The following is a 23791-nucleotide window of genomic DNA, read 5'->3' on the forward strand; positions in this document are numbered from 1 at the left end:
AGAGAGAGAGAGAGAGAGAGAAATCCCAGGCAAGCTCCATGCTGCCAGTACAGAGCCTGACTTGGAGCTCAAACTCATGAAGCTGTGAGATCATGACCTGAGCCAAAACCAAGAGTCAAATGCTTAACCAACTGAGCCACCCAGGTACCCCACAGGATTTTCATTTATATGCTTTTAACTGAGACAGACTCTAATTTTCCTTTTCAATACTCATTTTGTCTGGTTTTACTGTCAAGGTGTCACAAGGTAAATAACAATTTTGGGAGCTTTCTTTCTAATCTCTGCAACAGGAAAAGATAGCTTCTCTTTTATTTGAAGCTTCAGTAAAACTGGGAATTGTCCTTTATTTTTATAAATCTATTCAAATTAACCTACTGTATTATTTTTTAAAGCTTACATTGTTTTTGTAGTTCTGTTCCTTTTTACCCTCATTATTTTTTCCTCAATTAATCCTGCCTACTTGTCTATTTTATTAATGCTTTTGAAGAGTTGTTTTTGATCATCTTCACTGCTTTCTAGTATATATGTGCATTCTCTTAACTTTCTTAGTTCATTTTTATTAACTTCTATATACTATTCTGCCATTTTTTCCTAATTTTTTGAATAGAACACATAGATCAATAATTTTCTTTTTTTTTCTTTTAAGAGAGAGAGAGAGAGAGAGAGAGAGAGAGAGAGAGAGAGAGAAAACACATGAGCAGGGGAGGGGCAGAGAGAGAGAGGGAGAGAATCTTAAGGAGGCTCCATGCTGTCAGTGTTTGATTCCACAAACCTATGAGATCATGACCTGAGCCAAAATCAAGAGTCAGACACTTAACTGACTGAGCCACTCAGGCACCCCAATAATTTTCTCTTCTAATATACACACCTAAGGCCATATATTTTCCTCCATATAACTCTTCAGTTACAATCTAGACATTGTGGTATGTAACTTTCACTGTAGTTCTGTTTGAGGTATTTTCTAATTCACAGTTTCTTTTGGACTTAATTTATTTGGGGTGCAGTTTTTAGTCTCTTAATTTTGTTCTTAATTTATTTCATCATATTCACAGGATGTGGTATAGTTTCAAAGTATGGACATGTGTTGAGACTTAATGATCTAATTGGTCAATTTCTGTAAATGTTCCATGAGCTTTTAAAAATCACACGTATTTTGAAGTTCAAAGTTTTTTATATATATCCATTCAATCAGGATAAATTGTATTGTGTACATCTTCTCTATTCCAATATTTCTCTGCTTGACTGATCAATTAATAAGAACTCACATTAAAATTTCCCACTATGATTATGGTTTTATTAGTAGTTCCTTGTAATTCTGTCATATTTTGCTTCATATATCTGGAGGCTATGAAGTTCATATAAATTCAGAGCTATTACTGTCACTAATAAGTGATTTCTGCTTTAAAGTTTATGTAACTGACATATATTTAGTTTAGCTCAGTGATCTTTCTTCCCAGCTACCAATGTATGTACTTACTTATGGTCTTCCTGAACACAATGTATTAGGGTTACCTCTGGTAAACATCATATGGCTCGGCTTTAGTTCTTCAATGTAAATGAGATTTCTGATTCCATGAGTTTCTGATTTCAACTGCAAGTTTATATGGTTTATATTTATTGTAGTTGCTGATTTGATTCTATTTCTAATATCTTACTTTCAGCTTCCTGTTGAAGTTGCTTTTGCTTTGCTTCTTCTTTTTTTTTTTTAAGTTTTCTTGTTTGTTTAAGCAATCTCTACACCCGGTGTGGGGCTGGAACTCACAACCCTGAGATAAGAGTCAGCCAGGAGCCCTGCTTTGCTTTGCTTTTGAACCTTTGGAGGGAGTTTTAAGAGCTGTGTCTTGCCTCCACCACTAATCCTCTTTCTCTATTGTCTTATTACACTTTTCATTAACATAATCATCCCCAAGTTCTACTGCTTACCCCACACAAATGAAGACAGACTGATTTCTAGGCAATTAACGCCCCACTGGGTGTCATTTTGAGTATATATGTTGCTGGTGTTTTAAGGCCTAATCAAAGAAATGGAAGTACAATATATGGATGTGAGGAACTCAAGTAGAGAAATGACAAGCTGGCCAAAAGGAGCAAGGAGGAGTGAACCTGACAAGGAGCCGGGGCAGATCCAAGAACAGTTCTGTATCCTTCCAACACTGCACCCATGACAGCTGCTGAGAGCTTATTATATTAGTTATGGAACGATCCCAAGACACTGAAACAAAGGATTTAATAACGATGGCACATAGTGTCATGGAAGGGCCTTCCAAAACACAGAAGCACTGTTCCTTCTTAAAGAAAAACACATCTGTATTTCTTACAGAGGAATCATATAATCAGTTAAAGAGAGACATTATAATGAGCAGATATAGTCCAAGCTGGAATTCCTACATACTGTACCTGAAAGAAAGTAGAGATAGCAAAAGCCTAATGACAGACCTTCTAGGTTCTCGAATGTTTACAAAACCTCAGAAGAGACACTCACCTTCCTAATGTTTAATCAGTAAAATAAGTACATCTGTCAGTCTGAGAAATTATGTTGAAGGCTTAATGAGTACTTATAAATCAATATAAGCCCCCAAGTGAACAAATAATATGGCATTTATGTTTCTCATAAAGAATGTCATGATGCCTTTAATCCTTTGAGGATTAAAAAAAAAAGGTAAGGGGAATAGGTAGATGATTTACAAGCTTTGTCTCATCCTCTACCACCACCCAAAATGCAGCCATCCAAAGAGAGATCAGCTCCCAGCATTCCAATCACACTGGAACTCTGGCTGAGTAACAACTCCAAGGAAATGTAGGCCAGGTACCTTGTCACCTGTACCTCCCTGCTACCAGCCAACTAATAGATTCTCAGTTATGAAAGAATCCCATGTAGAATGTCTGTTTTAATACTGCTTTGCTCTCAGAAAAATTTATGCCTCAATGATAAAAATCCTAGGAAACACCCCTTATCACATTATCAAATTATGTTGAGTCCTTTAGAAGTATACGAAAGGACTGTATGCTCAATATTAGTGTCACTTTTTTAAACGAATTGAAATGTTTTTGCCCAAAATTACTTCCACTCATGGCATAAGTAACAGAACAGATGCTGACATTTTACATGTAGATGGTTCCTCAGTGAAGCAGCACTTAATTAAAAATGGGGATTTGAGAGATTTCAGAAAATTTCATGCCACCCTAAAAATACCAAGTACTTAGTTTATTTTCTTTTTCATGAGCAAGCTAGCATACTAGCCTAGTATCTTTCTGTTTCATTATTACTAAATGCTACAAGGCATTTAAAACATTTTATTGAAGTAGAAAGTCTTGCAAACCAATAAAATCATAATTTTTCTCCAAACACACATGATTTTAACAGAGAAATCTAAAGTATAGAACTGTTCAAATACGCAAAGGATTTTAGTCATGAAATGTCTTGGTAATTGGTAAAACAGGCACTTATGACCAGATGGAGATTTCACATGGCTGCAATTTTATGTAGACTTGGTAGAATGCTGATGAAACATTGCTGGCACTTTGTAAATAAATTTCCCTTTCAATTTGAAAACTAAACAAAAGGCACAAACCCAAAGGCTCAACTGAAACACCTTCATTCTGAAACCAGAAAAATCAGGCCTGGATTCTGATGATCAAAAGTAGAGAAGTAGCCGGTTGGCATTCAGTTGACCACCACTACGGCCTGACTCCCCTCTTCTTCCTCATCTGCTTTACGGACATACATTATTCATTTTAAAGATTTTAGAAGGTAAGCAACCAATCCCATGGTAGTTTGGATGCGCCCACATGTCGTGCCATAGCCCTATTTCTAGGAAATATATGAATGTGAATATAAATAACTTCTTTCACAACAATCATTTTCAATGAACAATAAATTTAGCTGTTATTTTCAGCAAATGTGTAATAATGTAAATGAGAAAAGAAATATAAAATTGTTAACCTGCTAGTGATGGATTCAAGGTTTTAGAAGCAGTTTGTTATCCTAAACATTTGGTAATTGGTAGGATTATTCAACAAGAAACAAAGATACACTCAAATTGTTTGATCATACTCTGCATGTCCTGAAGATCAGGCTAACATGAATTTTATTTTGTACATTTATGAAGAAATTGTTCTCTTAAGAACAGAAAGTTAAATTCAGAGCTGTGATAATCCTTAAACCTTATCATATTACAGTTTGTCCTTTTCACAGATGACAAGATGAACTATTGAACTGAGTGTACCGATTCTCTATATTAGTGTTTCAAAGAAAAACTAAGTATTTGGAGGAGTTAATCACAACATAGAGTGCATCATGTGAAATTACCTCACACAAGTTTATTAAATTGACCTGTCCCATGCATACTCTGAAGTAGGATCAAAACTAATCTTTCCAAAGGACAGACAAAAGAAGTAAGCACCCAATTTTCTTTCTTTTCAATAAAAATAACTAAAACTAGTTCTTGTTTTTGTAAATTCAACTTACTGAAAATTTACTATTGCCTTTGACAGTACCACGCTGATGATTTCCCTTGAATAATCTGTATATTGGACCCAAAGAAACCATTTATTCCATACATGCATAAATAATTCTCAAATAGTTTAAAGGGTGTTGCAATTGTAATTTTAACAGCAATGCAGTAGAGAGGAGTAGACAGCACTGCACTAAATGCAAAACACTTTGGAAGCCAGTTCCAGCTGTGGTAATTACTTTAGCTAGACAATATATTTTCTCTGGGTCTCAGTTTCTCCATTTCTAAAACAGAATTGAGAAGACTTGGCCTGCTTACAATAAAGAATCAGAAAGGATGCCTCAAAGTTCTTTGTAAACTGTTAAATACTTTATAAATTTACGGTATTATTATTTAAAATCATTACATGTATCTCTATGTCATTATATATATAAAGAATTGTAAATCATTTTTAAAAGAATCAAAAATTTGAGAAGCACAAATTGCTACCCAATAATTTATGAAACTAAACACATGATTTTGCCAATCATTTTCTCACTGACTCTGCAAGGCTATTCTAACCACTGGCAGATTTGAATACATAGATCAAAGATGTTTCCTGTCTTTTAAGGACAGCACTGAAGGATTATAAGGCAATGCATTATTCACTTATAGCTAAATGGTTTGTTTTTCTTTGTTCACGAATCTAATCTAAATTAAAATACACACGTTAAATACACATTAAGTTCTTACTTCTTAGTCTTACCTCTCTCATAGATAAAAGATTTTATTCAACACCATTTTTCTATGCAAATTTTATGAAGTTTTGATGTAACTCCATCAGCAATTTCCAAAATCATTAGAGATTCATTAAATTTTATATCATAATTAATGAAAACCAAAGTTTGCTTGGTTAAAAAAAACTAAGGTAAAATTTAAGCCTTTATTTATCATTAATAAATGATTTTTAGCATTTTCAGGGCACCTGGGTGGCTCGGTCAGTTAAGTGGCTGACTCTTGATTTCAACTCAGGTCGTGATCTCATGGTTCCTGGGATCAAGCCCATCATCATGCTGATAGCACAGAGCTGCTTGGGATTCTCTCTCTCCCTTTCGCTTCTCCTCCCTACCTCGTATGTGCATGTGCTCTCTCTCTCTTAAAATAAAATAAAACAAAAAATAATGATTTTTAACATTTTAATAATACTTTTTACTCAATTTGTGCTTTCTAGTTTGTTGTTGTTTTCCTAAGAGATTATCTGCCCATAAGCATGAATATGGTGGACCAGGAAGGACTTTGTGTGAGTGTGTGTGGGTGTATGTGCATGTGTATAGCTAAAACTGCAGAGCACTTCCATATGCACTGTTCTGTGCACTTGACTTACGTGTTCACACATTTATTCCTCCAACAACCCTATATTGGGGACTATTACTACCCACATTTTACAAAAAAGAAATTGACAGAGAGGTTAACTTTCTCAAGGCCACACAGAAATTCCTTGGCAGAACCTGGATGCAGACCAGAAAGTTTGCCTCTGTAGTCCATTCATGAATCTTAAAAATATAATACTCTGGGGGAAAAAGTAGCAAAAAATGCAGATTATGATATCATTTTTTAAAGTCTTAAAATTTAAATTAAATGATACATTATTTGAGGACACAGATACATGTGGCAAAACTATAAAGAAATCTAGGAAATTATTACTGAAAAAATTGGGGATAGGCTGACAGGCTGATGAGAGAAGGGAAGTGACTTGAGAAAGGCCTATAGGGAACTTCACTGGTGTGGGAGCCATTCTATTTCTTAAGTTGGGTAGTAGATTCACTGGTGATCATTTTAGTACTATGGGCCATAACTTACAAATATGTCGCAGCTTATCTTATATGTCAAATATTTTATTGTAAAACTTAAAGAAAATATTAATCAATAAGCTATTCAAACTCTTTAACTTATTCTGTATTTATGATACATGTGAGTTGGATAAATTACTCTTCTCTGTTTCCAGAGTAAAGCAAATGTGGTCAGGGATGGCAAAGGCTTGCATGAATATCACCACTTCCTCTCATGATGGACAGTGGTTCGACATGGCTTGCTCCCTCCCTTATCTGGCCAATGTTTTAGAATGTGGAGAGGTCCACGTAGGACTCTGAGAATTCATGACTGATTAGGAACAGGTGGTTGGGGCTACTACACCAATTTGGTTGGAGGTAGCACCCCATCATCATTGTGCTAACGGATCCCTAGAATTCTTGCAACTGGGAAACTCTGGGATTCCCAATTGGTAACACTGATGCCTTTCAAAGATGCAGTTACCTGTTAAGTTTGAAGCATCAGTGGGACTCAGTTGTAACCAGTGGCGGGCATCAGAGTCAGTCACAACATCTGTGGGAGTGCTCAGTTCCGGGTCTTCGTCACAGGTTGGCCATGGGCTCATGGACAGCTCTGCCTCGTTGTTATAGCCCAGAGCTGTGTCACTGCTGACACTTTCACCTGGCACAACAGAAGAACCGAAGTCTGAAATAACAAATTGCTGGAAATCAGAATGCTCCCGATTACTAACATGCAAGTAACTAAACAGCTGACGCAGCAGGAATCTTTCAGGGGATAGGGGCTCAAAAGGTGACTCTGTAGGGATCTTTGCCAACAAAACAAAGCTCCCAGGTACAGGGCATTGATAGTCATTACAAGCTCCATGAATGTAACATGTCTCATGAAGTGACATTCTTTTCAAGGAAGTCTTTAATTCAGTTATCCCATATACCCAAAAGATTATATCAGGTCCGTAAGCTTTCTATTGCAATATACACAGCTACAAAATAGGAGTGAGTGGAGGAAGAAGGTGGGAATTCATTTCACCATGAATGCAAGTTTATTCTCCTAGCTATAAGAGTCTAAGGATGCTTTATACATTGAGCTCAATATTTAGTCCTAAACCCAGAGTCAATCACCCACACTCACTGAGGGATGAAGTGTCCAACTGCAAAAGATTTTCTCCAAAAGAAATTTTTTCCCCTTTAAACACTAAAAAGTTCTAATTTGTCATCATACAATGACGCTTTTAAAGGCTATTAAGCCGTATAGAGCTATTTAGTCTGACACAAAACAGACCTAGACAGTCTACTCCTCCAAGTCTCCTGTCTACTTCATAACAGTTTTATGTGTCTACCCTTCCTGTCTGCCTACTCTTCTGTCTGTTCTTTGTATTTGCTGCTGACCATCCCTCAGCCTTGTTGCTTGGGATTTGCTGTCCTTTCTTCACTTGCCAAGAACTACAAGATGTCCCAGCCATCAGATAAACTGAAAGTTGCCCCAGAAACCAACCTGTTAGGTCCCTAACTTCATCTGCCACAGAACTCCAAGCCCACAGGGTCTGAAGGTGGAGCCTAAGAGGAGCTCCTCTGCCTCTACCAAAACCAGCCTCGATTTGCAGGAACTGCCTGTTATGCAATCTGAGAAGGGCATGGCCAGGTACCTGACTTCATGGAAGCAAAGTATTAGGGCCACAGTTTACAATATATAATATATCCAAGGATTTGAATCAGATTTCAGTTTTCAGATACTTATACCATTGACTTCAATGTGCTTCTGAAGCTTTTTGTTCCTAGCCTGTGAGAACTTTCTGGAGAAGATCAGTTTTCCTTCTGGGTTTGTTTGCTCACCCAGCCATTGACCTTGGTTGTGTCTCTTACCTGGAGAAAGACCTGGGGTGGAAGGACAGGCCTCTAAGGCACACATAATGGACTGGACCTGGTTTACTGTATGTGTCGACTAACCACCCATCAATCCTGGGATTCCAGGAATAAAAATGTCCCAATTCACAACCGTGACTCTTCAGAGGATAAGATACAAGTTATAAGAGAACAAAATAGATCCACTCTTAAGTGGGACGAACACAGACCACATTTCCTGGAACTTACTCTTCTGTCTTTCCTTACATTTTCCTTGTGTCTGCTGCAAATCATCTTTTAAATCCAATTCAGCAGGGCTGCTGCTTCTTCTGACTAAGATCTTCAGACAAAAAGAAATATTGCATTTGTTACAGGAAAGTTCTAATTTTTACAAGACTAAGTTTCTAGTCCACATTTATAAAGAAAAAGAAACAAACAATAATAATAGCAACAAAAAAATTGAATGATGTTTTCCACTTGAAGGATATGTGTTCACAAATTACTATAATTGAATTATAAAATTACTCAAGATCTGAAATTTTTGGCTTCTTCTTTGTCAAGTGACATCCAATTAAATTGATCTACCAAGAAGGGATGCCAAATTATATGGAAATAATTTATTTTTAAAGTTTTATTTGTACTTCTGCTTGAGCACACATACATAATGAAGCCAATTTGCAGAGGGCCTAAGTTACCCAGGAATGGTGAGTGTGCAAGCAGGGAATGTGTAAATTCTATCTAGGCATCTAAAAGTCACTCAGTGCCTCTTTGTGAAATATGCAACAGACTTTCCTGAGCACCGCCTCAACACCTAAACCTTGTGTTAAATAGAGACGACTAAAAGATTTGGAGGCAATCTGCATCCTCTAAAATTTATAACTTGCTTGGAGAGACAAAACATACACATTACACATAATGATTACAGTGTACATAAGCAAAATGTGCAAGCAAACTCTCTCTAAAAGGTATGCAGAGTAAAGTGTTACCTTAATCGGCTCACAGTTACAGGACAGCTGTTCAAGAAGGCAACAGACATGAAGTGGTAGAGAGAAGGCAGGAGGGGATTCAAGGCAGGAAGCACTGAGTGGTAATCAGCAAGTTCTATGTGCAGGAAAAGAAGCTGATTATAGCAGGCCATGCAAGGCAGTCAGGCGAAGAAGGAAAATGTTAAGAAGAAAACGCAGACCACCTTCTAAAAGAGGTAGCTGCCAGTGGGCCTTCAACATCAGGCTTACAAATTTCAACCCAATATTGACAAAACAAGCAACTGTATGTTCCAGATAATAGTTTACTGTGATTAAAAATTCAACTAGAAAGATAAGTCTAGTAGTCATCTGTGGGATATATTAAAATTAAGAAGAAAACCGCTATGAACTGTTAGACTGAATAAGGAATGAGATGATAAGGCTTTTGATGGTGGAAAAGGAGAAGAAAAGATAAATAAGAAAATGCTGTAGAATGACAGACAAGAGCTTATATGAGACCTGTATATGGGAGTGGAAGAAAATTAAATCACAAAAGGATATGAACCTAGGGAACCATAGGAATGATGGTGATGAAGGAAAGGAGGGAGGGAGGGAGGAAAGAAGGAAGCATAAGGATAAAGGAACTTGAGAAGATTTCTGATGTTTTAATTTTCATATTTAGGCTAAATATCCAAAGCAAATGTACCGTAAGTGGGCAATAAAAATCTAGGAGTGAAATAGAGGATTAAGTCAAGAATGAAGATGTGAATTTAAGGTCCTCCAGTGCAAAGTGTGTAAGAAACCTAGGGTTCAATGAGCCAACTAAAGGGAAAAATATTAAACAAGCAAACAAATGAAAAGGAGGGGCTGAGATATACAATTAAAAGACAGGACAATTATTAAGCTAAAGCACAGAAGTAGGTCATGGATGAAATATCTAGAAGACTAACAGTACATGAAAAAAAAATACTACCCAGCCTTAAAGAAGGATGATATATACCTAATGTGATAACAGAAATATACCCAGGATCTTTCCTAAGCTAAAAAGCAGAATGTGGGTGGTTCTGACTATATGAAAGATGTTTGGAATTTCCTCCAGCTATAGAAATAGATTTTATGTAAGAATTTCAGGCTCACAGGGAAGTAGAATAAATCTCCCAGTGATCCATACTCCCCCCACAAAGTGAGCAGAAACGAGAGCAGTGAAAACAGGGCTGCCATAAGGGTAAATCTACTATTGCCACTGCCAGTGGCAAAAGGACTGAGATTCCGGGATTAAAGGAGCACTCATTGGTTCTTGGAAGAAACAAATGCACATTGTCCTGGTGAAACTCCATCACTTCAGACATCCAGATTTCCTGTAGATTAAGATCCATCAGCTAGGAACTCATAATCAAAGATCACTGAATACCCAAGGAAATAAATCATCATGTACAAGAGTCTCAGAAACAACAAATACTAGATTTAGACCCCCCTCCTACCGGCCCCCCCCGCCCCCGCAAGGACTTCAGACAATCAGAAAAAGAATTTAGAATTGTAATTTGTGACTATTTTAAAGACATAAAAGATAGAAATCACAAAAATGAGCAATCACAAAAATGAGCAAGCAACAAGAAATTATTAGAAATTACAAGAATGTTTGAAAAGAATTAACCTGAACTTTCAGAAGCACAAGTTATCATTGTTGAACTAAAAAACTCAGTGGAAGTATTACATAGCCAACTCCATATGAAAAAACAAAGATCTGAAAAACAGATCTAATGAATCACCCAGAATGTACCAGAGGGTCAAGAAGAGTGGCAAATGTGAAAAGAGACATAAAAACATGGAAGACAGAATGAGAAAGTCTAAATATATTTCTACTCAAAATTCCAGAAAAAAAGAGCTGAAAGAACAAACGAGGCAATATTTGAAGAAATGACTACCAAGAATTTTCCAGAAACAATGGAAGAACAAGATGCAGGGCACATAGCATATACAAAAAAGGATAAATGTATAAACCAAAAGAAAATGCACCTAAATATAATGCAAGAAAACTGAAGGGCAAGGACAAAGAATAGCAAGGAATGACAACTAAACAGAATGGACAGAACTCTCAAAAACAACAATGAAAGACAAAAGATAGTAAAAAAATAGCTTCCAATAGAAGGTGGGGGGAAGGGATAAAGAAGTGGAGGAACTACAGTAATTAAGATGTTGTACTACTGGCCAAAAACACAAAGTAACCAATCAGTCAAGGTAAGTATATATGAGAGAGAGGTATCATTTCAGATCAATGAAGGAAAGATGAATTCAATAAATGGGACCAAGGACAAGTGGTTATCCATGTGGGAAAAAATAAAATAAAATTAGATCCCTACCTCCATAAATAAGAATCAATTCAAGATGGATAAAAGACTTAAATGTGTACAGCAAAAGTGAAACACTTAAATATTCTTATCCTTGTAGAGTTGGCATTTTAATATTTCATAAACCTAACTATAAATATAATTAATAATCAAAAATACCAAAATTAAGAACTTCTGTTCATCAAGACACCATTGAGAGAGTGAAAATATAAACCACACACTGGAAAAAAATATTTTCCAGAAACATAACCAAAATAGGATTACTCTTCAGACTATATAAAGAATTAGTACAAATAAGAGAGAAAAAGAAAAAAAAATCAATAAGAAAATGTCAAAGACGTCACATGAAACACACATGGTCAATCAACATGTGGAAATATTTTAAACTTTATTAGTAATCTGAAAAATGCAAAATAAAATGAATTCCCATTTTCACCCACCTAACTCACAATCTGACAATAGCAAGTATTGACAAAAATGTGGATGAATGGGAACTCAACACATTGTTGGCAGAAATATAAGTGGTGTAATCACTTTGGAAAACATACAGTCTCTTGTAAAGAATATTCTTCTACTTTATGTCTCATTAATCCCATGCCTAGATAGTCACCATAAAGAAAAATCTCAAACATGTAGATCTTGAAACATATACAAGAGTGCACATAGCTACATTTTTCATTGATAAAAAAAAGATGAAACAATCTATCCATCAACAACAGAATGGAAAAATAAGTTGTGACATATTCACAATGGAGTGTCATATGGTAGAGAAAACTTAGGCTACACGCCACAGTGTTGATAAATCTTAGAAATATGTGAGTGAACAAAAGCAATAAAATCACTTAATAAAGTTTATAAATAAGGAACACTAAAGAATATAATGTGGAAATACATACATATAGAACAAAACTATAGAGCAAAGCAAGGACATGATAAACACAAAGCCAATATAACATTCTCTGAGGGGACAAGGAAGGAACATATATAGGCCAAAGCAACAGCACTAGAAAAATTCTAGTTCTTAAACTGGGTGGTGGGCATATAGGTATTTGATTATTGAAACATACATATATGTATGAAATATACATATATTGTCAAAATACACATGCAGGTATATACAGAACATATATTTATTAGTATATAAGTATACATAAACATATGCATGTTTATGTATATATGACATATATACAAGTATAAAGAAACATAAATAAAAAGATACATGCCCTTTAAAAATAAAGACAGAAAATCTTAACACTGGTTATCTTCTAGGCAGGGAGGACTAGAGAGAGATTTTCTCTGTTTATTGTGCACCTTTCTGTTATGTTTGAGTTTTCTATAAATATATATCTACATATTTTTAAAGAATGACTAAGCAGGAGTTACGTGCATGCATGAAATGTGGGCTACTTTTTAATTTTTCTTCTTTATACTTTATATTCAGTCTAAAGAGATAAATGCTATTTTACATTTTTCTAAAAAAGAAATCATAACTGATCTTTGCAAAAAAAAAATCACTTATCTAGCAACTCATGTCAGGTGGAACATGCTACCTAAAGCAGTTTCAGGAACAGGGAATCTGAATATACGTCTAACAGGCAAGGATACCTGCTTAAAAATATAGAATGCCAGGTACAGACCAGAAGGTAAATTCCATTTTCATGCTAATTTTTTTTTATTTTTGTAGTGTGACTATAATTTTACACAGAAAGTAAGAAAGCCTTTAAGAGCTCTCAGGGTTGTTCAGGGCAATAACACATCTAAATGGAGAAATGTTTTAAAAGAACTGCCACTAATAAGTGTATTTATTATGCCAATGATTTATATGTTTATTTTTAATTACAAACATATAGTTTGAAAATATCTTACTGTTATTCCTTCATGTTCTTTCTTCACATATCCTTTATTTTCTTGAATAGGCTTGGACTCTGAAGAACTCAAAGTCTGTATATTTTCTACCTTTTGACCTAGAGATTTTGGGGGAAAAAATTAACAAAACATTTTAGATGATAAAATTGGAGAAAAAAAATTATATGTAAGTAATCAAATTTAGATATCCTAAGGTATGTAAAAATAGGAGTTACGATCTGGCAAACTGATAGTCTATGGGTCAAGCCTACCCTATAGAATCTTTGACCCACAGATAGCTTTTAAGAGACTGCATTGAGTGCAGCCAATAGGTCCACCTAGCACATTATGTCAGTACAGGGGAAGGTAACAAGACTCTCCTAGGGGCCTTGAGAATGGGATCTCAGAGGAAAGCTGCCTGAGTTTGCCAGGTGAGCTGACAGGAAAATAGAGCAGGAAGGTGGTTCAGTATTGCTCAAGAATAAAGACTGACGAGAGAAAGCATGAATTTATCAGTATCAGTGATAAAAAAGGGAATATCACCACATAGCCTATAAACACTAAAATGATCATAAGAGGGTTTTATGAATAATCTGGGGCCAATAAATTTGAAAAGATTACATGAACTGAACAAATTCCTAGAAAATCACAACTTATCTGAATCAAAACAGGAAAAGGAAAATTTTAATGGTCTTAAAATGATTTAAAAATGTGAATGTTTTTTTGAAATCTTCCTAGAGGAAAATTCCAGGCAACTGGTGAATTCTACCAAATATTTAAGGGGAAAAAATTTAAAACAGTCTTACACCAAACCTTTCAGAGAACAGAAAATCTTTCAGATAATACATTTCTCAAATTATTTTAGTGTATCTTCTTACTTCAAGAAAATTTCTAAGAGGGAATACTTCCCTATTTTGATGAGGCTATGAGATAACCTGTTGATAAACAAGATGGTTTATCTCTTAACTGATGAAACTAAAACTAAATAATAAGCATATTCACTGCCACCAGACACAACTGAAACATGCACTTTCCCTGTAAAACACATCATTCATTGTTTACAGATCTGACCATCTGCCTCTCTGCTTTGCTGGAAGGTGTCAGAGACACTGTGTAGATGGATGCCATCAGCAGTGCTTATTTTCAGCCTCAGCAAAGTTCACAGGCTGCTAATAAACTTTTTCACAAGTCCAGCCAGCCCTCCATTCTCACTGTCAACTTTTATGGCTCTCCTCACAAGACCCTTTCTTGCATGCCCCTACCCTGCCTCCTACTTAACTCTGCTGCTCGCCCTGACCCTGTGGTGTGGCATTCTCTGCTTCCCACCTACTCCAGCCACCACTGGACTTCTCTCTAGTCCTCAAACAGGCTACTCTTAAAAGAGGTGCACCTAGGGGCACCCGGGTGGCTCAGATGGTTAAGGATCCGACTTTGGCTCAGGTCACAATCTCACAGTTTGTGGGTTCGAGCCCCGCGTCAGGTTCTGCATTTGCAGCTCTGAGCCTGGAGATTCTGTCTTCTCTGTCTCTAATCCTCCCCTGCTTGTGTTTTCTCTCTCTCTCTCTCTCTCAAAATAAATAAATAAACATTAAAAAAAAGAGGTGCATCTAAGTATATATAATTTTAGATAAGTGTATTAAAAAGTGAAAAATATTTCATTGCCAGAAACCACATTCTTGCTATCAACTTAAAAAGCAAGTTTCCTTGAAATAAATTGAGTGGGGTTAGAATAAACGCAGAAAGCAATACGGCGTGCAGCTCCTTCCCAGCCAGGATCCACAGTCCTATATTGTTTTTTTTTTTTTTTCAACGTTTTTTATTTTTGGGACAGAGAGAGACAGAGCATGAACGGGGGAGGGGCAGAGAGAGAGGAATAAATTGAGTGGGGTTAGAATAAACGCAGAAAGCAATACGGCGTGCAGCTCCTTCCCAGCCAGGATCCACAGTCCTATATTGTTTTTTTTTTTTTTTCAACGTTTTTTATTTTTGGGACAGAGAGAGACAGAGCATGAACGGGGGAGGGGCAGAGATAGAGGGAGACACAGAATCGGAAACAGGCTCCAGGCTCCGAGCCATCAGCCCAGAGCCTGACGCGGGGCTCGAACTCACGGACCGCGAGATCGTGACCTGGCTGAAGTCGGACGCTTAACCGACTGCGCCACCCAGGCGCCCCCTATATTGTTTAACCACTGCAGCTACTCCGTACCCTGAGAGGAATCTGGGCGGGGCGGCTCAGTGACGTCAGGTGTGCTGCTGCTCCGAATGATAAGCTGCTCTGCCCCCAGGCAGCCAGATTCCATGGCAGGTGCATTTTCTGATTGCTGACATTCTTCCACTTCTGTGGGCATTAACACAAAACATGCAGAGATGTATTCAAAGATTTTTAAAAATAATTTCACCACTTGAACCAACTGATTCTAAAAATGTAGTCTGGGATACTTCCCCCCCCCCCCCAAATTACACAATAAGATAATCTGCATTTACATACTAAAGTTTTCTTTCTACACTTGTTAACAAGTAATATTCCACTCTAAAAATACATTTTAAGTTCTGCAAAGCATTTTATTTTCAAAATGGAGAAAAAAAAAGAGAAAAAGCTGCAGAAATGGTTGAGAACTGTGAAAGTCACTTGGAATTTCAGAGCCGGGCATGCCAAGGAATGAGGGAACCAGGAAATACACAGAATAGGTAATTTACATTTGAGGAGAGTAGAAAGTCACACACACACACACACACACACACACACACACACACACACTCTCTCTCTTATAGGAAGATAAAAGGAAATGGGAATTTCAACTCTATCATTCCTTTCAACAGATAAATGCACAACTGTCCAAAATAAAATACTACAATTATTTAATAGCTTTTACCACCAAATGCAATGCTGAATTAATCACTAAAGTACAAAAATGATCCACTGGCATTTTTGGAGAATTAATACATAATTGTTATAAAATAGAAAGCCATAGGTGAGTACTGGCCACTGGATAATCTCAGCTAGCATTATTACAAACTATATTCTCCCAGAGAATGAGTTCCCTATTCTCTATGTGGCTCCAGAGAGGTCCCTCTAAAACCAAGATCTGACTGCACCACTTCTCTCTTGCCGAGGCCCCACATCATTGTACAGCCAAGCCTGGGATCCTCACAGTGGACACAGGGCTCCCCCTGACCTCTCCCCACAGATTTGATTCCCCACAGGAGCTCTGACTCACTTTAGTCTCCAGCAATCCTAGCCCACCTGCACCTACTGCTCTCTCCTTTCTGTGGCTCACTCTTCCACACTACCCTCAGACCTGTTCCTGCCTCCTTTCCTCCCTCCCTTGCTACCTGGACACCCCTCCTACAGGACTTGCCATGTGGTCCCTCAGCAGACTCCACACTCACTCCTACAGTCATAAAACTTTACATCTACATAGCTGTAACATATTTTCTAAAAATTTTAATTTAGCTAAAGTTTCCTTCCTTCTAAGATAAAAATTCAGCCTGTATTATCTTACCCGGCAGTGTCAACCACTTCCTCACCTGAAATGAAGCTCACTGCCCTTGTGCCACCCTCAGTATAACCCTTTACTCCGAACATAAGCCAAAGTGCTGGCTCTCCCTAGTCAAGTTGTATGTATGTATTACTCTACATGTAACACACAGGACTTCAAGAGAAGGGTGCTGCTTTATTTTTACTATCCAAACAAAAATTCTATTTTAAAGTACACTGATACACGTAATGAGACTTTAAAACTATGAAGTTTGTGTGACCCTTCATTTATAATTCAGAATACTGGGCCATAGTCTAAATTTAGGCACTGACGGGAAGCTGAACTTAGAGCATAAGCAAAAGACGGTCAAGGTAGCAAGACAAGAGCACACAGACCCATTAAAGCCGCATCTCTTCCAGGTTGTCTTTGCCCTTATCTTCTCTTGAATAGTCAAGAACTGTTCATTTTCCCACAGAGAGACACAAGACATGTGTACATGTTTGTGATCTCCCCACACATCTGCAAGCATAGACTAGGCCCTTTTCACAGGTCTGCTTCTAGGCTCCTCAGCATTAGGCAACAGAAGCCAGATGATACCATGAGACCGGACCCTCCCTGCTGCCTTCGTTCATTGTTTATTCTAATTATGCAAGATACTGAAACCTTCTGGGAAGCGTTTATATTCGTTAATGAACCTACTTGTTAATCTAATATCAGTAGAGGGAGCCCAAGAGCTTCCTAATTCTCTAAAAATGATTGGCAAGTGCCAGTTTTTATGGACAGTGGGAAGAGTGGCTTTTATTCACTTAAACTTGATGCCAAAAACTGGTAGATGTTGGTTTCTGGGCTAGGAGCAGAAACAAATAAGAGCCAGGCCAACACTGGCAGCATCTTTTTAAAGATAAAGAACATCGCCATCTGGTGGGATACCGTACAGTCACAGCACCATGGTTTCCAAATTCGAGCGTCCCCACTGGTCCTCAACACAACAGACGGACGAAGAGCCTGCCATCACCAGCTGGTGTGCCTTCCCAACAGGCTGGCCTAATGCAGCTTTAAGGCTTTGATTTGTAAAACTGTTGGTAGGAACTTCTCTGATGGAGAAGGTCCAAGCCCACAGAAATCACCAGAAATGGTGAGGATGGGAGCATCCATGATGAGGGTGGAAAGAAAGGGGAGAATCATAATGTCAAGCATACTGTGAGGACTGCTATGCTATTGGTTCCCCGAACTACTGCTATAGTTAGTTGACTGTTAAGTGATCTAGTGTGGAAAAAGAATTTAAAATTCTTATCTCACAATTAAAATCCAATTTCCTGATTTGTAAATGTACAGTTCTTGGCCTTTCTCACACTTTATACTAAGTATATAGTCAATATATGCCTTGCATAAATGAACAAATGAATACCAAAAATATTTTCTTGATACTTTTTTTCTTAAACAGCTCTTGAGCTCCCTCTGCTGGCTTTTTATTTGTTAAGAAAGGGACAAATGTCAAAACTGCTCCCGTTCCACAGTGTTGCTGTTTCATAACAAATTAAGACCATTTAATACTGATATGCAAATATCAAGATACAGGATTATGTGATACTCAAAGCATGAACAATCTAAGTTATATAAAAATTACATTATAAATTCTGGTTAGGTCTAACACATTCTCTGTTTTGAGTACCACACAATTTGTTCAAATCACTTCAAAGAGCTAAATTCTATCTCAGATTCACCAAATCATTCATTGTCTCGCAAGCATTGCTACCCTAGTAACTCAAATTTTAAAAGTTCTAACCTTCTAGCTTCTTGATAGTGTCAACTACACAGTACCATTACAAAATCACTGCTTTCTAAGGCTCCACTCAAAACACCAGGAAAATGATCAAATTAGAATTACTTCATTTTTCCCACTGAGAGAAAAATCCACATGATTAAATTAAATTAAGAGTGCAAAGTCTTTAGAAACTTCTATTTATTCCAGACGTCTGACCACTTTTCAAAGCAATTTCACTCAGTCTTTAATCTAAGGCTTTCTTAATCAATCTTATTAAATGAAGTGAGACTCATTCTTCAATTACCAAAATTCTGGGTTCCATTTATCCCTCATACAAGGTTGCAAAGGCAAAATGAATAGTTTAATTTCTTTTTAAAAGCATTGTGCATAAGACCAACTTGAGCCTATTAAAAAGCACAAGAGATAGAAGTCAACTCAACATCTTGAGGTTTCTTAGGAGGTCCAAAGGTGAACCAGCCCAGACCCTGACAACAAGCACTTCCTGACAATTGGGTACTACCTGCAAGCCTGACAACCAGAGGCAGAAGCAGCCAAACAAGGCTTTCAGTTTGGTACCATTAAGTCTCTTTTAGAATGAGAGAAGATCACTGAACCTCTAATTGCTACAACTACAATGGCCCTAAAGGAAAAATAAAATCTATCATCAGCATGGCCTATAAGCACTACAGACTGATAAATGTCCCAACATAAAAGCAGTTAAAATTGCAAAACAGCTGGAAAGCATTGTTCTCACAAAGGAGAGGAAGGAAAATCACCAAACTGCCAGTTCTACTTCCCACGTGTGTGTTCATGTAGCTATTCATATAAATGGGATACAGGTGGTTATTAGTTTCCCCCAAATCTGCTGCCACCAAATGGAGTCCCAAAGGGACCAGAATAAATATAAGAGTGGCTGAAGGTAAGTAATCCTCTATTGTTTAGATTATTAAAGAAATTTTTACATATAGACGAGAAACAAAAATAAGAAATGTTAACAAATGAAAACAAAATTAGCAATCATTTTTATAGTAAAGACCTTGTGGCCAGAAAGTCAACATTAAAAGTGTCTGCATACTATGTATAGGTGGATATACATCTACCTATATCTAAACTTAGCCATAGGTAAGCAATATATGCCAACACACTAGGATTTAAATTGGGGCAGAAATTTAATACTCTCGTGTGCCAACCGGTGAGAATGCACAATCTAAAGTAGGATTGATATGCACTGTTCCTGGCCTAGTCTCTCAATAGGACAGTTCCAAAGGGCAATGGCATCATACTAAGGAGGAGTTCACTACTGTAGCTGTCAGATAAAACACAAGGAACAGCAGACTGTTCTCAGTGTCACTACATGGCTAAGTCCCTTTACCCTTCATGCTATAAAACCAGGAATAAAGATGGCAAAGGCAGGAAAATACTGACTTGGCATGGCCTGCTTTGCTTCACCCCAAATCAGGGTCTTTCAACCTCAACACTACTGATATTTTGGGTCTGACGATTCTTCATGGTAGGGGCTGTCCTGTGCAGCCACTGTCAGGTGTTCAGCAGCATCCCACTAGGGGCCGGTGTTTAGGCACCGTCCCAGCTGTAACAACCAAATGTTCCCCGGGGGGCCAAATCATCCCCAGTTGAGAACCACTGTTCTAAATCATATTTAACTTCTGTTGGAACTGTGTGTGTGTGTGTGTGTGTGTGTGTGTGTGTGTGTGTATGAATCAAGAATCTGAATAAACTAAAATATAATAGTGAATGAGAAAAAGGTTTCCAAACTGAGATTGTGAACAAAAATAGATTTCTTTTTTTTTTTTTTTTAATTTTTTTTTCAACGTTTTTTATTTATTTTTGGGACAGAGAGAGACAGAGCATGAACGGGGGAGGGGCAGAGAGAGAGGGAGACACAGAATCGGAAACAGGCTCCAGGCTCCGAGCCATCAGCCCAGAGCCTGACGCGGGGCTCGAACTCACGGACCGCGAGATCGTGACCTGGCTGAAGTCGGACGCTTAACCGACTGCGCCATCCAGGCGCCCCAAAAATAGATTTCTTAAGAGAAAATATTCTGGACAAACTAGTAGAAACCTTGATCAAAGGAAACAATATGGGGAAGAAAATGCACTGTGAAGAACAAAAACTTTTCACCATGAAAAGAATGCCTTTTGGGTGTATATTAACTATATACCAGCCAAATAGAAAACAAAACTATTTTAGATACTTTATTAATCATCTCTAGGCAGTAGTACTTTTTTGACAACCAGATTATCAAGTAGTTGACGCTCATCAGTAACTTAATTGACTGGGGATCATGTTACCATTCGTATTGCTTTTCACCTTTGGTATCTACTAGAGAAAAGTATTTTCTGAGAAGTGTAATCCGTAGTCTCAATGAAACAAATTTCTTCCTTCATATTCTGTGAATTAAATAATATGACATCTTACATGCTCATCAGGGGAAGTAAGATTTAATTATGCTTTACTACACTACATCATCATACAATATGGCATGATTTAGTGCTACAGAAAGCCACACTCAGGCTATCTCCGATAGTAAATAAATACTGATTTACAATGCCGTCTTTCTGAAAATAAGAACATGAAAACATATCCCTCTTAGCATGAAAGTCAGTTCATTTTAGAATCTCTGAACAGTAACTGGACATAGGCCTAATTATTCACTGCAGAGCACAGTAGACCCTTTTTTTGAGGGGTCTATGCCAAAAATCATCATTTTTGATGCCATAACGTTTCAGTAATCCAGAAAATACACTGTGTACAAACTACAAGTGGGTGAACTCAATTTTAATTGGCTAGAGCACAAGAACAATGTTTCCTTGTTCTGAAAATTAGCACTTTTTAGCATCTTTTTTTTTCTACTCAAATCAATAATCAGTGTGACTGATAAACATAAACATTACTTTACACATGATTACAATTTATTAATCTCAAGGAGGTATTGCCTACATGATTTTTCCCGTTTATCAATTTTGGGGAGGCACAGCAAGCAAAACTTTTGTGCTGCAGGCATTGTATAGAAGGCGCCCATCACTGGTAGAAACTATGGGTCAAAAGGTCCTAGAGCAAAGACCAGTGGTGCTGCAGAAATTTTCCTTGACTAATTGCTGCTAAACATTTAACTGCATAAAAACAATTATTAATATTCACTGAAAATAAATGCAAAGTGCAATGGCCAGGCACGCATGCGCAGTGTGGGGGGTATTAACAAAGGAAGCAAGGCCTACAGGCAAGCAGGAGAAGCCCAGGGACACTGACGGACACATGAGACAGCGTTACAGTACCTGACAGCCTGTGAGAGCAAGAGGAGTAAGAGAGACCAGGTAAGAGAGCGCTCACGGTGTGAAGGAGGAGCGGGACGCTTTTAGTGGCAGGCAAAGCCTCAGAGAGGTGGACACAGTTGCTGATAGACTGGCTTCGCTTAGCTTCCAGGAGAGATAAAGTAACAATTATGTCAGAAGCACATTAGGATCTTTCACTTCTTTTCTTTTCTTTTTTAACTTATTGCTATTTTTCTTGGCTTTCTTTCAAATTTAAAAAAGGTCTTTTAAACTTTAAAGGAGGTCAGTACAAAGTAGAGTATTTAACTGTAGTCTCTAAATACAGCCAACCTTCAGTCATTCTGATGACATGGGAGAATGGACACTCACACTGTATCACTTTGTATCATACTCACATTTGGGTTGTTTATTTGGGAAGACACTATAATCCATTTCCCCTTCCTAAAGGACACATACATGAAAAGACAACGGGCAGGGAGGGGAAAATCTAGCCTAAGATAAAAACTGTTCTATAAATAATAAATAATTTAAAAATTGGTTTACTGAGAGCTGACTGTATCCAAAAGCAAATCATTTAGTAAATTAAATATCCTAAAGCACAGAAACACATGAAAGTCAAGTTGAACATTAAAAGATTTGATATTTGAGGGTAAAAAGGCAAAAATCTCCATGAAACCCATCCTTGTATATCACATTTCATGCTTGTTAAATCCATAATTTCTCAGGATGAACTTTATGATGTTCTCAAGTTTTCTACAGACCACTATTTAAATGACCATTTGAGAAAACAGATAAACACAGGAAGAGAATATGCCTCTATATACAAAACCACCATCCGTGGGATCAGTTTTATCCTTAAAACTAAAATATAAAGGTTGACTTGTTGTTTTATTATTTTTACATCACTTTATTTCACATTCACGGAATACAAGTACAAACGGTAATGACACATTTGCAGAGGGTGAAACAAAGTTTTTACTTCCTTGCCCCTCCCCCCTCAAACCCCCCCTCCTCTGGCTGTCAGTATTCCCAGGTCTGATTCCCACAGGGAATCCACAGGGACTACCTGCAATGGGATTACAGCACACTCTTCACAAATGGTTAAGATGATACTTCAAATGACTTCCATGCGAATGTCAAACTGACTTACTTCAAATTTCCTAAAAGATGTGTTCATCTCTCAATGTCAGAGGGCGTCTGAAAGAGCTTTCCTTTTATGAATCAAATGTGTATTTTTCCAAAACTGATCACTAGATATTTAGAAATAATAAAACTTATAATTATTATAATTATAATAATTACTTTGTGTGGAAACTGACTTGCTTTAATCACTCATTTTAGACATCTAAAATTTTAGCATCATTCATACTCAGGAGCAAAGTTTTCCTTTATAATTCTTTAAGACTCTCCTTGCCAGTTCCTTTTAAGTTGCAAACTAGTTCCTTCTCTGTTAAATTGTTCTTTCTCTACTCTGCAATTGCTTGTTTTATTATTTCTGTCTTGCCACCATCACTGACATTTTCTCAATCATTTTCTTAATCTAGATTAAGTGTAGTCACTGGGGCAAGTTATAATAATCTTTTCCTTTAATGTTTATTTATTTATTCTGAGAGAGAGAGAGAGTGGGGCAAGGGGCAGAGAGAGGGAGAGAGAGGATCCCAAGCAGACTCCACGCTGTCAGCGCAAAAGCCTAACACAGGGCTCCATACCAAGAACTGCGAGACGATGACATGAGCCAAAATCAAGAGCTGGACACTTAACTGACTGAGCCACCCAGGCGCCCCTATAATATAATAATCTTAAATTATTCTCGTACTGGGATTAGAAAAAATAAATCACTTTCAAATGGGTCTTCCATGATAAACACCTTAACGCTAAAGGTGACAAAAACTGCCTGAGCTGCTATTCTCATTAAAAGGTGGCCTCAGGGCGCCTGGGTGGCTCAGTCAGTTGAGCGGCAGACTTCGGCTCGGGTCACGATCTCGCGGTCCGTGAGT

General features: G+C 37.4%; 1 protein-coding gene across 5 annotated transcripts in view; it reads right to left on the bottom strand.

Annotated features, from left to right (window-relative positions):
* RALGAPA2 (Ral GTPase activating protein catalytic subunit alpha 2) overlaps nucleotides 1-23791 on the bottom strand; it is a 324029-nt gene that overhangs the window by 179372 nt on the left and 120866 nt on the right. The window contains exons 17-21 of one of the 5 annotated variants that reach the window (XM_049650097.1): nucleotides 21798-21938; nucleotides 15466-15597; nucleotides 13281-13378; nucleotides 8369-8441; nucleotides 6747-6923 (exon numbers count right to left, since the gene is read on the bottom strand). In XM_049650097.1, coding sequence (XP_049506054.1) covers nucleotides 6747-6923; nucleotides 8369-8441; nucleotides 13281-13378; nucleotides 15466-15597; nucleotides 21798-21938 — 621 coding nt within the window. Of the gene's footprint in view, nucleotides 1-6746; nucleotides 6948-8350; nucleotides 8442-13280; nucleotides 13379-15465; nucleotides 15598-21797; nucleotides 21939-23791 lie in introns of all 5 variants that reach the window. The other 4 variants (XM_049650096.1, XM_049650095.1, XM_049650100.1 and 1 more) reach the window with 4 other exon arrangements.

The sequence above is a fragment of the Panthera uncia genome, assembly GCF_023721935.1.
Source record: "Panthera uncia isolate 11264 chromosome A3 unlocalized genomic scaffold, Puncia_PCG_1.0 HiC_scaffold_11, whole genome shotgun sequence".
In the NCBI taxonomy this organism is placed as follows: Eukaryota; Metazoa; Chordata; class Mammalia; order Carnivora; family Felidae; genus Panthera; species Panthera uncia.